At 41.2% G+C, this 18295-nt stretch overlaps 1 protein-coding gene across 1 annotated transcript in view; it reads left to right on the top strand.

The window, feature by feature from the left end:
* Positions 1 to 11262: 11262 nt before the first annotated feature.
* PCOLCE2 (procollagen C-endopeptidase enhancer 2) overlaps positions 11263 to 18295 on the top strand; it is a 65070-nt gene continuing 58037 nt past the window's right edge. Inside the window, exons 1-2 of the mRNA XM_032487087.1 lie at positions 11263 to 11739; positions 12704 to 12812. Coding sequence (XP_032342978.1) covers positions 11633 to 11739; positions 12704 to 12812 — 216 coding nt within the window. The 5' untranslated portion in view covers positions 11263 to 11632. The remainder of the gene's footprint in view (positions 11740 to 12703; positions 12813 to 18295) is intronic.

The raw sequence follows: 18295 nt of genomic DNA on the forward strand, positions 1-18295 counted from the left end.
GATTCTCAAAAGGACCAATTTCTGGTCATGTCTCCTGTAAGCATCGTCTACTCTGGAGTCCACACTTGGGGTAAGGTTTTCTCTTCATTCCACCAGAGAGCCCCCACCTCTGAGGCGAGCCAGCGAGCAGCTGCAGTCTGGAGTGGTCCCTGGAGTCTCAGGGGAGCCTGGCCAACTCCCAGGACCTGCCAGGGCCAGGCCACAGGCAGTGCCACCTCAGTTCTCTATTTCCTATTATACCTTACTAGAATCTATGAGCAAACAGTAGAACCAGCTTGAGGCTTCACCTCCCAGGAGCTGAGCTTCAGGTTTGTGCAGTGGCCTCACGCCTATATCTTGGAACCTATTTCTACCAGCTCATTGCATGGTATCCTCAAATCTAAGACATGGTTTCGTTCTTGGTACAGTTTATTCCTTGTTTGGAGCTTTCTGACTTCTATACTGTTCCCTATAACCTGATAGCCCTTCTTATACAGATGAGGGGAAAATTATTCACACACACACATATATCTACACTTTATGGGTAGATATGTATTTGTAAGTTGTTTTTATTGACATAAATTGCATACAATAAAACGCACCCATTTAAAGTGTACAATTCAGTGGGTTTTGACAAAAGCATACACCCGTTAAACCACGATCACAACTGAGATATAGAACATCGCCACCACCCCAGAAAGTCCCCTTGTGCCCCTTTGCAATCTATACTCACCCACCACCCATCCCTGTTCTGGCCCCAGACAACCACTGAGGTGCTTTCTGCCACTCCACATTAGTTTTGCTTGATACAAGGTTTCATACAAATGGAATCTAATATGTACTCTTTTACGTCTGGCTTCTCCTGCTCAGCGTAATGTTCTTGAGATTCATTCATGTTCTGGCAAATATCCGGGGTCCATTCCTTTCTATGACCGAGGAGTTTTCCATTGAATGCATAAACCGCAGTTTGCTTATCCAGCACACCTGGGCCCCTTCAGCTTTCAGCTATTAAGAATAAAGCTACAATATACTTTCCAGTATAAGTCTTTGTGTGGACATACATTATTATTTTGCTTGAGAAAATACCTAAGAGTGGGGTTTCTGGGGCAAAGGTGTATTTTAACTTTGTAAGAAACTAGGCAAAGCAACAAGGATATATTGTACAGCACAGAGAATTATAGGCATTATTTTGTAATAACTTTTAATGGAGTATGATCTATAAAAATACTGAGTCACTATGCTATACACCTAAAACTAATACAATATTATATATCAACTATACTTCAAGGAAAGATAAATTAATTTTAAAACTAAGCAGATGGATGTTTAACAGAGAATAGAAGCACTCATACATGTCAACACTCCAGGCCTTGGTTTCCTGTAGCAAGATGGGAATAACATCTGCTCTAATTCTTGCCACCACTGCAATGATCAGAATGGATAATGCCTGTATTAAACATCAAAAAGTGCTACACTGCCGCATGGACAAAGGGCTATATGGGTTCTTAGGGAAGGGAGAGAAGTAAGAGTTAAAGGAGGACTGAGTGGAGAAGGACCTCACCCTTGGATGTTCAGTGTAATCTGCCCAAAAGGTAGATGGATGTACAGATGTGTATATAGATGGATGGATGGATAGATGGATGACACGGCCTCAAGGAATAAATAATAATATAAAGACTATAGGGAGAACATTAGATTTATTTTAATTACATATTTTAAAAACTCACATTGGCATAAAGAAGTTTCCTAACAACTTTGTAATATATATTGTCTTGTTCAGGTGCTCGACTGAGGCAAGTGACAATCGGCCAGTGTGGTCCTGCAAGAAAGATGATGCTCCTGTGAAAGAAAAAGCATCATCTCGGCTCTTACTTCAAATTATGTTATATCGAGCTCTAGACTTTCCTAATATTATTTCTATTTTCTACTAAAAGTCAAAAATAAGCAATGCAAGGAATATAAAATAAAAGGGGAGAAGAGCACAAGTTTATCAAAGAATGTTTACTCTTGTGTGGTAGTCAAAGTCTAAGATCATATTAAAGTTTCTCTTCCCTAAAAGCTGCTAGTTGCCCAAGTCCCTTCCTTACTGAGGCAGCCTGATGCGCAGCTCTGGGTCAGGGAGGAGGTGCACCGCCCCTCGGTGAGTACTGGAAACCATCAAAGCCTTCAGAGACCAGAAGCCATGCTCCTCCTCACCTTGGAGTCTCTGCTTACTGTTCCCTTCACCTGAAGCTCTCTTTCCCCCTTTTCATGGCTGGTTCTTTCTTATTATTCAGTTCTCAGCTTAAGTACTACGAGTGAGGATTCTGCTCACGCAGGCCTCCCTACACTAACATACTGTTTAGTTCTCTTTAGAGCTTTTACTACGGTCAATATTTTTCATGAATTTATTTGTTTGCCTTCTCATTGTCCTCCCTCCTCACTGGAACATATGCTCTATAAGAGCAAGGACTTTGTCTTATTTACCACCATATCCCTAGGGCCTAGTTCCTGGTAAACAGCAGCTCACTAACTGTTTGATGAATGAATGAATGAGATCACTCCTTGAAGAAGAGGAAGAGAAGGGAAGTGATGACCACTGAACTGCCTGAGTAACTACCCAGAATAAACTGAGAAGAATCTGGTAATGGCTTAGGTTTAGACTCAATAGGTAAAATGAGGCTTTCTGAAATTGAGGGCTTGAGAGATGGTGTCCTGTCAGCTGTAGAAGAGAAGAGAAAGTTCCATTTTTGTGACATCTAGATCTACCACTATAAGGTTCTGCACAATTGATCAAATAAATGAATGATTTTACTTGTGTAAAGATTGCTCCATTCAAAATTAGTATGGGGTTGGGGAGGGTATAGCTTAGTGATAGAGTGCCTGCTTAGCGTGCATGAGGTCCTGGGTTCAATCCCTAGAACCTCCATTAATTAATTAATTAATAAACCTAATGTGACATTTGACCAAAGTAAATATAAAAATATTTCTGACTTCTTTAAAATGCTGGTAAGATTTTTACACATTGTAAAAAGTTTTAGAAATATGTCTTCAGAAAGAAGTCATTGATTTTTAAAAAATTCTCCCCTCTGAAAAGATAAAGCTGTTTTTCCTGACTTTAATATACTTTTTTTGTAAGCTCTTTTTTATGTTTACTTGGGTAAATAAATCATATAATTTTTTAATGTTTACTTGGGAATTAAGATAATATGATTTTGTTTAATTTGAAAAGCTTGAATTTATCCTAGAAGGAAAGCTCACTTCCAAGAGGAAAGGTACAAATCTCCAGTTGGTTACTATGAAATTCTAACTGATCTAAAGTCAAGCTTTTCCTTTGGGCTTAAACACCAGACGCAGGAGGAGCAGGCGAAACCTGTTGAGAATATTTACTAGACAGCAGAAGAATAAACAAAGGAAAGGAAAGAAAGACAAGGGAGGAAGGAAAGCAAGGAGAGGAGTTCTCACAGCAAAGAGAGAGGTTATAAGCATTTGGTAAAGGCAAATGCACCATTTAACCATTTGCAAGTGAGAAGCTGTTTGACTGTCTGAATACCAGGACAATTTATTTAAAATCTAATCAGCCATCTAGATCAGCACTGTCATAGCAGCACTATTTACATGGAAACAACCTAAATGTCCATAGACAGATGAATGAATAAGGAAGATATGGTATGTGTATATATCCATAAAAAAGAATGAAACAATGCCATTTGCAGCAACTTGGATGGACCTAAAAATGATCATATTAAGTGAAGTGAGTCAGACAAAGACAAATATCACATGGTATCATTTATATGTAGAATCTAAAAAAAGATACAAATTTTATTTACAAACCAGAATTAGACTCACGGACATAGAAAACAAACTATGTTTACCAAAGGGGCAAGGTGGGGGAGGGATAAATTAGGAGTTTGGGATTAACAGATACACACTACTATATATAAAATAGATTAAAAAAACAAGGACCTACTGTGTAGCACAGGGAACTACATTGAATTTCTTGTAACAAGCTATAAAGGAAAAGAATCTGAAAAAAATATACATGTATATGTATAACTGAACCTCTCTGCTGTGCACCTGAAACTAACATTGTAAATCAACTACGCTTCAATAAAAAATAAAATTAAAAACAACAACAACAACAACAACGAACTATCACGAGCTGGCAGCCTCCAGCTGCTGCACCTGAGGGATCTACAGTAGGATGTGTGCCAAGGCCACCAGGCTATTCCCAGCCCACGGCGGGAGGACTAGAGCCGGGCTGTTCCTAGGCAACACAGGTCTCCTCTCACAGGCTCCTGGCTCCAGCTCCTCGTTGCCCCGCCTGAGCTATTTTACTCAGGGCTGTACTGTCATGTAACGTTCTTCCAACCCAATTCCCCTTTCCTCTCTAAGTCCTTTCCCAGGTGCCAGACCTGCACTGCAGCCTGAGGCTCCCCACCTACTCAGGCCTCCTCTTCCCTTTACCCTCCCCATTCGTTTCTCCCAATACATCTCTTGCACATCGAAGTCTGTATTGCTGTCTGCCTCCCAGAGGACTTGAACCAACACAAGGCAAAATGAATGTGATTAACCACTTAAAGAAATAACCTTGAAGGGCATTCTCCACTGTGAGGACACAACCTGGATCTGTTCTCTTCAACACCGTATCTCCAGGGCCTGGTACAGCAGTTGGTACAAAGCATGAAACAGGCTGTCAAAAACTAATGAAAGGAAGGGAGGCAGGAAGGGAAGATTTGGGGTGAGCTGGGATTAAAAAGCAAATCAAGCTTTCATGAATGTTAAAAAAAAACAAACTGTAGCATTAGAAGGAAAAACATGTAGACAGAAGAGGGTGGTCAGTTTGGAATATAGAGAAGGGAACTTCAAAAAGTAAAAATCGGTTAGTGTCTGGAGAGGCACTGTCTGGGGAGGCTGTGTACACACACAGATGCATGCACACGTTAATACCTACATCCACATCTACATGCACGTAAATGATAACCTGCGGGAAATAATAGGTATATCACACATACATTCATATACCCTTTCCTTTCCTCAGAATTCTCAGTATATGCCAATAATACCTAAACATACCACAAAGGTAAAAGAAAATGAAACAAACAACAAAATCTCCTCTAGAACAGCCAATGGAAACATTCCCAATTGAGAAAACAGATCATCGCCAGCTCCAGGCCCAGACACAGCACTTTTGTTGCTACAACTTCCCATTTGGGCAATTAGTTCTACACAGCAGGCCAGGCTACTCCTGTCACAGGCGTCTGGCAAACATCCCTCAGTTAAGAAGTGGCAATTGCAGAATCCCCGAGAAAAGGCTCTGGACTGTATCAGGAGCAGCAGTCCTATTAAATTCCATCAAAGAAGTCTCCTGCTAATTTTTAAAATGAATCACCATTTAATATCTACAATAAATATGTGGTGATGTTCCAGCATTTTGGCTTTATTTAAAATGTACTGAAAGTGGTATTTTTCCACACATATCTTCTTTTGCAATTATCTTAGTGGAAAAATGTGTATTCGGAGTTCGACTTGTTTCTTAGGAAAAATGAAGTTTTTGTTGGGATTATTTCAAAAGCATTTACATGATTGTAAAATGTTTTTAGAACTCTGAGGGTGAAGGACTCAGGACACATACTTTAAACTAGGTTTATTAATAGCGTGGATGTATAACTGTGTTCATACCCATAAGTTTATATATTATATATACATATATTAATTACATATAAATTCTTTACATATGATTTTTATATTTATATATTCTTTATATTAAAAGTTTTTGGATAAATTCTTAAATTTTAATTTAACTTCCATTCCCTTTTTTTTTTTTAAAGGGGAAGAAGTAATTAAGTTAATTTATTTACTTATTTTTTAAGTGGCGGTACCGGGGTCTGAACCCAGGACCTTGTGCATATTAGGGAGGCACTCTACCACAGAGCAATCCCCTCCCCTTTGTTCTTTGATTCTTAAATCTGGAATACTCTACAGAAATGCTTAAAACTAACTGCCAAATTCATAGAACTCTAAAGACTCTCTTAATGACTCAGGCTCATAGTTCTAATGTCTTTGTTTGCATATAGTATTTATTTGGATAATGCCTTTTAGGTAGTTATCTTACTTTTCCAAAAACAATAACCCTTAAGCAATCTTGCAACTCATAACAAACCAAGTTCATATTGGAAATACAAATTCTTTTATTCTAGATGTTTAATGAGCAAGGAATGTGAATCTTTTCCCTGAGGAACAAATAGAAGACTCTTTGAGTTGAGGTAGATTTGTCAGCTCTGCCTGTGATTAGAATTGGCTTCTCCAAACAGCAGTTTAGAAGAGCGATGAGTAAGCAGGAAGTTACTTGTGAATGGAGTTAAAATGGAAAAAGATCCACTACCATTCCTCGGGAAGTCATATTCAGTCTGTCACTGCAATAATGTTAACACTATAAAATCGTTATCATTGATTTTCTTTATTGGTAACTTTCCTAAAATCAAAGAAGGGCTTGGATTTAAAGCAAACTCTTCAAATCCTGAGATATAATTATATAGTAGAAGCAGCCCATCAGAAAGGACGGGAACCTAAAGTGACACTAGTGTCCTCTTTGGGTGGCAAAGTTCATGGTGATTTTCTTCTTTCTCTTTTTAATATTTTCTCGATTTTATGTAATAAGCATGTATTTCCTTTATCCTCAGGACAATTTTTACTTAAAAAACAAAAAGAAGAAGAGACAGTGACCAAAGATGGAAACCCACACAGCTTGAGAGAGAGCTGCAGTTTTCATTGCTGGGCATTGGTTAGCATTGGGTGCTGTCAGCAAAGTCTTGCCTGGAGCTTTGAGAATCACTGAGGAGGGAAGAGGGACCCCAGTGTCATCTGGGATAACGAGATCTGGGCTAACACCCTCTGGTACTCGGGCATTTCTTGGTTCAGACTCCTGGGTCCTTGTTAGTGGGCAGTCATCATGGCGTTCCTCTCATCTCTGGAGTCCCAGCCCTTCCTGCAAGGGACCCCATTGCATTACTTTCCTTGAAGACAACTACCAGCTTGGCCTGGACTCAAGATTAGGAGTAATATTGAGTCCCAGTGAAACAGCCAGATGAGTGAGCTACAAAGAGCACCCAAATGCTAACTGGATCAATCTATTGAGGTTACTGAAATATGGGGATTATACCATGAGCTTATTTAAATATGGAGTGTATCTAACAAATAAAAATACATTTCTTACCAACAGTTAATACTAATCATTCTTATAGGAAAAGATTTATCCCCAAAAGTCAGCATAATAAAATAATTCCAAGTGTTTGGGTTTGATCTGGCAGTGTTGTTAATTATACACTTCACTTCATGGCCCTTATTACCATCAATTTTTTAGGATCAAATTAGTTTTTTGATTAGCACTTGCATCTTTTTCACACATTCAAGTCTCCATGTTATATGGTAGAATCCGGGTTCTCAATAGAATCTTTTTCAAATTCTTGTAGGGCTATCCTCACGTGGAAGTTGGGCGTCCTATTACTCAGAAGCATTCATCTCAGGCTTGCTCCTCCTATCCTGTAACACTTGCTTACAAGCTGCTTCCAGGGAAAGAAAGAGGGTAGGAGACCCTTTCCCCCAATACCTCCAGTAGAAAAGTCCTGGGAGAGCTCTCCGATTGGACAGTCCTTGGTCACGTGCCTTATGGGCTGGAGGAGAAATGACTGGGATCAGTGGTCCCAAGTGGATGCACAGCATCTATCCATCCACTACCCACACCATCTCCATGTACACTGAGCACTCCTGGGTCCCAAGAGAGGCTCTGCTGGATGGGTGTGCAGTTTTGATCAAGAGCTTGAAATTTCCAGTCAGCCTGGGTTCAAATCCAAGCATTTCATTTACACATCGCAGGTTTTGGATTAGTGGTTAACCTCTATAAATCTCGGAATCTTCACCTGTAAAATAGTGATAATCTCTCTTATTGCACAGGGTTTTTGAGAGAATTAAATGAGACATAACTGCAGAGCACTTATGTCAGAGTTCTTGGTGTATAATAAGTACTCATTAAAAGTTAGGGATGATGATGATGATTTATCATGGAGTGTTTCCACTGGACAAAGTTTCATCCAAACAGCAAAAAGCTGCTGACGTCTTTCTCCAGTGTGGGCAGGTGAGTGGAGTTGGTTTTATTCGGCATACATTATGTCATCTCTGGACCCTTAGACATAAAGACCACCTTGGAGCTGTTTTCCTTAGCAAAGAGGCTAATTGATCATTTTGTATCCTTGTCATGGGCATTCATCATACTTAGGCCTGCCATTATTTTCTGAGTAGCCTTTTAATATTTGGGGAAATTTCTATAGCAGGTGGCCCTTATCCTCTACGAAGAGTTGAGTTCCTAGCCTCACAGCCGAAACAGGCATGTGAAATAAACATTACCACATGCGCTCGCATAAGACTGATTCAGAGCCCCACCTAAGGAAAGAGGGTCTGGGGTGTTCCTCAGGTGCCTTTCAAAACAATTGGAGGTTGTCCATATCTGAGATTAATTGTATTGGGAAAGGCCACTTAAAACTAACTTAAAACAGTTCCAGATCTTCATAGCAGATATTGAAAAATTGCTTACGGTTTTAGCTTCAAAAAATGAAACTGAAAAATTTTGAATCAAATTTATTTTATATTTAATAAAATTTCCTTTAGATTTGAGGCTATCTGCCAATTCTCATACTTAACAAAGAACGAATCAAATGTGGGGTTTTTTCGCATAATTTTCCCTCCAAAATGCATTTGACCAAAATACATTGTTCCCTTCACTTTCGACCTTTACAACATTCTAAGGCAGAAGAATACTTTTGTAAAAACAGCACAGGGATTCTTCATTTTTCCCATGGGGCTTTCTTTAATATTTTTTGCATTAAAAATCATTCTTCTTTGAAGGGACTTTCGGTCAGTGACCTTTAGCTTTTTTCTTTCAGTTGTTCACTGGAGTAATTCATCCAGGTCCTCATTTGCCAAAAACAGCCCATCAATTCCTCACTTCTTTCAGCAACACTTACATCCACCGTATGAAATTCTGGATCTTTTAGGAGATCATACTGCATCATGGATTAAATGTGCATTGTATTTCCACTGCATTTTCAGACGTTTGTAAGGTTGATGACTTGACCAGGGACTAACCAACAAAGATGTTGACATACTGGGCCCAGCTAGGTGTAATATTCTGCAGCAAAGTATATTTTACTGGGGTCTAATTTTATTAAGTGCTCAGTTCACCAGTGAATATTTTCAAATTTCCATGACTATGGACTGTGACTCTCTGAACTTGGTTAACTGCAGATTCTGGATAATAGATACTCTGGACAACAAAGATCATTTCACTAACTACCCTGCTTTTTTTTTGAGGATGCATGCACAGGGCTTTTGTCCTCTCCACCTCTTCCCTTTCCAAGTGCCTGGAGTTCTGTGGCGCCCTACCATTATGCCAACTCTGCATCACCAAAGTCCAGAAATTGGTCTCACAGAAATGGACCTTACATGAATGTTCAGAATCCACTTGGAATCTGTCTCAATTTTAACACATTAAGCTTCTCAGGGCATTTAAAGATTGTAATTTTGGTCAGAACTGTAGTTCTAAGTTAATATGTATTTCTAAAAGAGCAAATAGTAAGGTCTTAGTAAACTTTTAAAGTCCCATGGTAACATTAGTGTCTTTCTGCATGTCTCAACAACAACAGGACCATCAATGTTGGAACCCCAACTTCTTAGTGAGGATACAAACACAGTCATCAGTCTATAAATTAAGAAAAGAATTGTTGCACATTTATATTCAAATGGTTTTCTGTCCACTTATCCTGTTGAATACTTTATTTTTTAATTTTAAATTCTGAAAACTTAGCTTAGTCCTAAGAATGAAGTATTTTCTGGCTATGATGACTTCAGATCATTACCAGAAAGTGAATTGAGCAATATTTTCACTTGATAATTTAAGGCTATGACTTTTTAATAAAATATCATCTAAAACACTTATGCTATTGGATAGCATATTCTTGAAATGTGTGCAAAGTAAACAATCATTTATTTTCCTCTTTGCTGTTTTCAGACAATTTTTATTGGATTGAGCGTAGGCTTCAGGATATAATGCAGTTTGCCAAATTCTGTAATTCTTTTTATTTTTTATTTTTAAATGTCATACAGGGTGTGGTGCTTTTAGAAATTTTTTTAAAAGTTGTAGTTCTTTGTGTTTTTTTCCTTCATTTTTTCAAAAATAGTAAGAAAATCTAAACCCTACAGGCAAATTCTGGTTCCTACTATTGACTCCTGGATTCCCTCCCTCTTAAAAGTAAGATCACTCCTGTATGTAGTTTTTGTTTATTTCCTTGCTGGGAGTATTTATGTTCTTAACATTACAAGCTCATTATTAGGAATGAAGTCTTGATAAGTACTATTTTAATGCTATATATATATTTATATTTATATGTATTTTATAAATATATATATATTTGCTTAGGATGGTGAAAATAATTTGAGAGGGACAACAAATGAGGCAGCTATATCCCTCTTGTGGTGATGTGATCATTGAAAATCTTGAGGAATCCATTCTGTTCCTGTATTTCTTCTATTAATCCCTGGTTATTGGGAAATACTTACCAAGATAAATACTTGATTTTATGTTAGTTAAAATTAATTACTAATTAAATAAGGGAAAGCCTTGATTCCATAAGGCTGCAATTGCTCTTAGAAAAACAAATTCTCTCTAAATCTCAGTATTAATACTACATAAAAAGACATTGCTGGAAAAGATCTTTTAAGAACAGAGACGCCAGGAAAGAAACACTTGGGATGGGGAAATCTGATGATTTGGATTTTGTCTTCGTTATTTGACACAGTATGACAATTCACTCACAAATAGCATGGCTGAAGACTCATTTCTAAAAACCCCGCGCCGCTCAGAAACTCTCTCTATTCTCACACATCAGCGAAAACAGAAAAGAATCTACTGAGGCTGTGTGTGTGTGTTTAAAGTAAGAGAATAAGAGTTAAAATATGATAGAATCTCCCTTCTACTTTCCTTGGATCTGGCTGTTTGAAGGAGACTCCCTAGGTTTTCCAGCAACCAGCAAACGCTAATACTTTCTATTTAAAAGCAACTAAGGAAAAACACTTCCCCAAAGCAAATTAAGGCAACCTCCTGCCTCCAGCGCCCCCACCCCCCCCCCACCCCCCCCCCCATCATCTGTAGAGCATGGAGCCAGGTCCCATTTGGGTACCACTCGGCAGGGGGTTCGCTTTCATCCCTCTCCCCACCGCCCCTGCCGGCGGGATGTGACTAGGGTTGCGGGTCCCGGGGTGCCAGGGAGGAGCCGCCCGCCCGCCCCAGGAGAGGAGGCGGCTCCCGCCTGGGAGCCGCCCCCTCTCGTCGCCGGAGAACAAACGGGATATTCAGCAGTGGCCTGTGGCTGCCAGAGCAACTCCTCGGGGGAAATTGAGCGGCGAGGCAGACTGCACCGTAATCGCCTAGAAAAGCGCCAGGGCCCCGCTTGCCGCGCACACCGGGTACCTGGGCTGCCCCGCGGCGGTGCGCGCGCGAGAGAGCGGGAGAGGGCGAGCCGGGGTGCGGGCGCGCCGGGCGTGAGCCTGGGCGCTGCGGAGCGCGCGTGCTCCGGGCTGCGCGCCGGGGGCCGGGGGCGAGCCCCGAGCGTCTCCACCCGCCATGAGGGGCGCGGGCGCCTGGGCCCCGCTCTGCCTGCTGCTGGCCGCCGCCGTCCAGCCCTCGCGGCCGCAGCCGCAGCCGCAGCCGCAGCCGCAGCCCCAGGAGAGGTAACGCATCCCCCTCCATCGCTCCCTCCCTTCCTCCCTTTCCCTCGCCGGCTGCTTTTGCTTTACTCAGTCCGCTTCGGGGCGCCGGGGAACCCACGAGCGACCGGGACCTCAAGACGGCGCCTGTCCGCGGGGCTCCCTTTTGCGCCGCTGGCTCCGCCGGCCCGCCACCACGTGGTGGAGCCTTAACCTGCCCTGCGTCTCCTCTCCCCGAAGGTTTATGCAGGCGAGGGAAGCACTGGGGCTCAAATATGTGAACTTTGGTTTACTTCTGTTTTCCTCCCTGGAGAGGCTTTGCTCAGAAACGTAAGCCTAGGGAAAAACTCGAGTCGCGCGGGCGCCCGGGCGCCCGGGGAGCCACCGTCGGAAAGTTAACTCTTTGCCCACCTCCGAGCTGCCGGATGGCCCCAGAACCTGGGCTGGGGGACCCACTCGATGGCCAACTTTGGTATCTCCTCTTCCACTCCCATCACTGTCAACCTCCATTTTCAATGCGAGGCTCTGCCAGTGGCCAACGATTTTAAGAAAAGGGGAAAATTAAGCATCTCTTCAACTCTAGGACATTAAAACTTTTTTTTTGTATTAGCCAATTAATTGTCTATCTTTAAAACCATGGACCCCACAGAGCCTAGCTCTCACCTTCTCTCTTACAACCCCTCACCTCCCACCCCCACCCTCAGTTAAATTTTCCGTTTACCATTTGCTTGTAAGTTGCATACCACTACCTGGAGGACTTGATTGCATATGGATGGATGAATGGATGAATGGTTGGTTAAATGGATAGACGGATCTTGTGTTATTATGCTGGAGACAGATGGCAGCTGGGCTGAATATTTCATCAGGCTATAATTTAAATATTCTAAGAGCCAGCAAGTATTTAAAATCCCTTATATTATTGCAGGCACTTAATAATCAATATTAACTTTATCCAGATTAAATTTCCTTTCCTCTTTTATTTTCCCAGACCTGTTTTCACATGTGGCGGCATTTTTACTGGAGAGTCTGGATTTATTGGCAGCGAAGGTTTTCCTGGAGTGTACCCTCCAAATAGCAAATGTACTTGGAAAATCACAGTAAGCATTTTTAAAAAGGGTATTCTCCTAGAAGTGAATATTGGAAACAGTGGAAGGCTGCTGCTTTTTCCCTCTGGTGTCAGAATTCGGGTTGGGGGCAAATGTCTGAAATAGTGAAATGTTGAATTTACCTCAACTATTTGGGAGGTTTTTAATAGAACTAATGGTGTCCTGCATTAGCGATTAGAAAGGGCTCAAGATAATGCTTGGAGGGATAAATTCTTAAAGCAGATGTGTTTCTGAAAACCTAGTGTGACTCAGTTGAGTTTCATGGATTCAGAATAAAGCTATTTTCAGGCAAAGGCCTGCCCTGAAAGACTTAGAAGCTATTTGCTGCCTGTGCCTTGCATATATGTCTCCCAGTGGGAGATAGAAGATCAAAGGTAATGATCACCTCTGACTACTTTATATCCATTAGGGGGAAAAAGTGGGAAAAGAAAAAGAAAAAATATACCACTTAGTGTCCCTGACTTAAAACCACCACCAAAAGCAATCTAAGAATAGAAAATAATAACTTAGGGGAGAAAAGTCTAAATATCAAACAGAAACGAATAAAATAGCCATGCTGGTTAGTAATGGCATGGATTATGTGGAGTCAAGATAAGAAGTCAGATTTAGAGACAGCCAGCTTTAAAAAAAAAAAGATCTGGAGTAAGTCAGCTAGACTGAGTTTGCTTTCCACTTAGCATTGTAGCAACTGTTATCTTCTTCATTTCTTTATTGTTGGGAAGTTGGTGATTGAACACACTGGTTCCCTGAAAGCTTCATCCAGATTGTGCCACCCATGAATTAATGATTTGTAAAAGTAGGTGCCTCTTATTGGGCACTTACTGTGTGCCAGGTACTGTCTCAAGTAGTTAACAAGCATGATTTCACTGAATCTTTGAAATCACTGTTAGAAAGTAGTAGTATTATCCCCATTTTATAGATGAAGAAGCTGAGGCCCAGAACAATGATATAAATTGGACTTGATCAAACATTTGGTAAGTCCCAGCTTTCTGTCAAGTGAAACCTATTTTACCAATGAGGCCTTCCCACCAGGAAAGTCATCTGACAGCCAGAGAGGAGGGGTTTCCCTCCTTGATGTAAAACCTGGCTCCTAGAGGCATTGATGGTCTCCTAGAAAATAATCAGCTGTCTGATGAATTGATATATCACATTGCATAGTATTTCGTTATGATATTGTAACACGTGGGGCCAGGAGAAGATGGGTCATAAAAAATAGCTTTGAAATCTTGGTATTAGCATAAATGTGAAATCAGGCTCAGAAATATACATGTAACTTGTTTTTCATATTATAGTTGTGTTTCCATTGTAATGAAATGGCTATAAAAACGATCCGAGGAAATTCACGACTGAGAGCCATCATGTGCCTAACAAGTGGAAATTCATGGTTAGCCAAGTGTTTTGGGTATTGTGGGCGTTGTTAGTGTGGAAACAAACTTTGATAAGAGGGAGGGTGTCCAGTGAAAGTTTTCCTTGAGAGAAGAAAGGTGTGCCCTGGGAGAGTCCTGACTACCCCATTCTTATGTGGGGGGGGGGGGGGAGGGAAATGTAATGATGCTTCCGTATAAATACAATGGAAAGGTGAGGCCAGTGGGCACTCATTCCATCACTCATAAGTTGGGCGACCAGGATTTATCTTCCTTAAAACTCAGGACTTTTTTGCTTTTTTTTTTTTTTTTTAACTTTATTTTCTTTAATGGAGGTACTAGGGATTGAATCCAGGACGTCGTGCATGCTAAGCATGAGCTCTACCAGTGAGCTATACCTCCCTTCCCAGATCTCAGGATTGTTGTGAAGATAAAGTGAGATAGTACATATTACAGCCTTTAGCTGAACGCCTGGAATATAATAAGTGCTCACTAAACATTAGCTACCACTGTTAACCATTGTTGCTGGTATTGACTTGTCTTTCCTTCTGACCTGCAAGCAATATGGCAGCTCACTGCCGCCTCCTTACATCGGCTAAACTGGGCTCGGCATCAACTTAAAGTGACTCAGACTTTCATGGAACAATCAATTATGTCATGTATATCTAGGAAAACTTACTTCTGTGCTTGGGTTCTCCTGTGCTCTCACTGGAGAGGTTCTGTGTGAGTTGGGACTAGGTGGGCTCCTAGTGACAGAGATCCAGAGTAACAATGGCTCAGACAGAAGCTTGGTTCTCTCTCCAGTGAAGGAATCTGGAGGTAGGCAACCCAAGGTTGGTGTGGCATCTTCAGACCACTAGGCACTCACTATCCACTCAGATGTGTGCACAAGTTCCAGCCATCAGGTTCATGTTCTAGCCAACAAACAGGAAGACAAGAAGGGCATAAATCCTCCCTTTAAGGACGTTGTACAGAATTACATGCATCTCGATGTTGGTTTCATTGGCTGGTTGTTAGTTACATGGCCACTTCTAGCTACAAAGAAGCCCTGAAGTGAAGGTTTCATGTCCGCAATCCTTGTGCTCTGCTAAAATTCAGAAGTCTCCTTTTGAATAAAAGTCTTCTATCAACTGTGGAAAGAAGGGAAAACAAGCAGACGACAAGCAGTCTCTGTGACATATTTATTTGTGGTTTGCCCAGGATGCCTGACCTCATGCTCAAAAGTTGAGTAACAGATGCCAGCCTTTTTTGAAAAATATGTATTTTTAGAAAGCATAGGCAATGCAGAAGAAAGGACTGCATAATTTGCTTTTCTAGTGAGAAGCTTTATGGTTCTCACTCTTAGCCGGTTAAGTTGATTCTATTTCAAGGGGCTGCCTCTTTTATGTTTGCATATGAGTAGCTCCCAAGAACTTCCAGAGGAGCCCAGCACATTCTCCTGGTTATAATTGTAGCCTCAGCAGAATGTTCACAAAGGCCCTGGGTGCTCTCAAGGTCTCAGTTTGACAATATAGTCATTCCTTTGTATTTTACAAGGAATAACACTGAATCGCTGGTAAAAATCTACCCAGTTCTTCATGGTTTGTTAGTAGCAGAAGGGAGCTCCCCAGCTCCTGGAGACCCTCTGGTTGATAAAAGGAGGAAAACTGGTAGAGTTAAAGCTTGTAGAAGCTTGTAGCCTTAAGATCTGTTATTCATTCAACACACATGCACTGGGTGTTGGGTGCTATTGGAGTTATGGTGAACAAGGCAGCCAAGCTCTTTGCTCTCATGCAGCTAGCGTTCTAGTTTGGAGGGACAGGCAATTAATGTTTAAACAAGTGAGTAATCAAGGAAATATCAAGTAGTGATAAATGATTTCTGAAAATAAAAATCAATGCCACTTTGTATCCATTACGATAGCTACTATAAAAAACAACAACCCAGAAAATAACACCTGTTGACAAAGATGTGGAATAATTAGAACCCTCGTGCATTGCTGGAAAGAGTGTAAAATGGTGCAGCTGCTGCAGAAAACAGTATGACACTTTCTCAAGAAATTAAACATAGAATTTCCATATTACCCAGAAATTTGACTTCTGGATATATACTCAAAAGAAGTGAAAGCTGGGATTTGATCAGATTTTTGTGTGTCCACATTCATGGCAGCATTATTCACAATAGCCAAAAGGTGGAAGCAACCCAAGTGTCTATCCACAGATGAATGGACAAACAAAATGTGATATACCAAAAGAAAAAGAGAGGGAAATGTGGTATACAAAGGAACATTATTCAGCTTTAAAAAGTAAGGAAATTCTGACACATTCTACAACATGGATGAACCTTGAAGAAGTTATGCCAAATGAAATAAGCCAGTCCACAGAAGGACAAATATTGTCTGATTCTACCAACATGGGGCACCTAGAGTAGTCAAAATCAGAGAGACAGAAAGTAGAATGGTAGTTTCTAGAGGCTGGTGAGGGTAGAGGAATGGGAATTAGTATGAAATGGACACAGTTTCCGTTGGGAAATATGAGAATGTTCTGGAGATGGATTGTGGCGATGGTTGCACAACAATGTGAATGTACTTAATGACACTGAATTGTACACTTAAAAATGGCAAAAGTGGGAAATTTTATGTATATTTTATCACAATAAAGTATTTTAAAAATAAAACACAGAGGTGGGATATTATATAATAATAGTATCATTCCCTTACACAAAATATTCAGAAAAGGCAAATCTATAGAGACAAGGTAGATTAGTGGTTGTGGGGCAGGGGCTAGGTATGGGGATTAACAAGTTCATGGTCACTAGGGATCTTGAGAGGATGGAAATGGTCTAAAACTGACCTATGGTGCTGGTTGTACAACTTGGTATACTCACTAGAAATCATCCAGTTGTGCGCTTACAATGGGAGAGTTTTATAATATGTTAAATATACCTTAAGAAATTTGTAAAAAAAAAAAAATACCCTGAAACCATAACATAGCAGTGGATAGAAGTAGCTGTGGATGAGGTGGTCAGGAAAGGCCACTCTGAGGAGGTGACATTTAAGCTGAGGCCTGAATGACAAGGAGTCAGCCAAGTGAAAGTCTGGGGAAGAGCATTTTAGGCAGTGGGACCAGAAAGTGCAAAGGCCCTGAAGTGTAAAGAAGTTTGATTGTATGAAGAGCAGCCAGGAGGTCAGTGTGGCTGGAACAGCATAAGCAAGTGGGGGGACGGGAGGAGAAGTGGAAAAAAGATGAGCAGCGTCCTGTGGGCCACAGAGAAGAGTTTGAATTTTATTTTGAGTAGGAAGCCACTGGAGAATCTTAAGCAAAGGAGTGAGATTACCTGATTTTAAAAGATCATCCCGGCTGCCTTGTGGAAGATGAATTGTGGGGAATTAAGAGTGGAAGCAGGGAGGCCTATTGGGAAGCTCCGTGGTACCCAGGGGTGAGAAGATGGTAGGATGGACAAGGGGGTAACAAAGGAGATGAAGAAATGTGGACTCTTCTGCCTAAAGCAGTTGTCTTAGGAGTTCTGAATGCAGCTCGGGTGTCATGGCACCAGGCGAGAGGCCGGATGCACTGGGCTCTGGACTTTCTTGACAGCTGCTCCAGGCAGGGCTGTGCCCTGCTGTGGCCTCATCCAACGCAGTCTCTTAAAGGCTTTCCTGAAGCCCGTGGATCCTGTCCATTTTCCAGCTCCCGCCATCAGTAAACCAAGAATAGCATTCCCACTGGTAATTCATTATCATAGAGGCCCCTCTAGATGGAAGAGTTTCAGAGTAGCCCTCAAACTCAAGTTCCTATACCTAGAAACACCCTGCCTCTCACTGCTCATCCGCCTCGCAGTCCGTTCTTCTGGGCTGGAGATGTGTCCCAGCAAGGTGGCTTTCATCACCAAATTGTCTTCATCGAACTGTGTCTATCTCGTGGGAGGGACTGGGGAGAGTCCGATGTTAACATCAGTTCAGTGCTAGAAAGGAGAAGGCTAGTTGTTACCACCAAACTTTCCAGCCCTTCGTAGGAGACTTTCTGATAGAGAACGGACATCGAGATTTAAATTTGGATGTGTCCTTAAATTACAGTACTTTAACATTTTCATTGCTATTTCTTGGACAGCTGCACTGTCTAAACACACTAT

Source organism: Camelus ferus, chromosome 1 (assembly GCF_009834535.1).
Source record: "Camelus ferus isolate YT-003-E chromosome 1, BCGSAC_Cfer_1.0, whole genome shotgun sequence".
In the NCBI taxonomy this organism is placed as follows: domain Eukaryota; kingdom Metazoa; phylum Chordata; class Mammalia; order Artiodactyla; family Camelidae; genus Camelus; species Camelus ferus.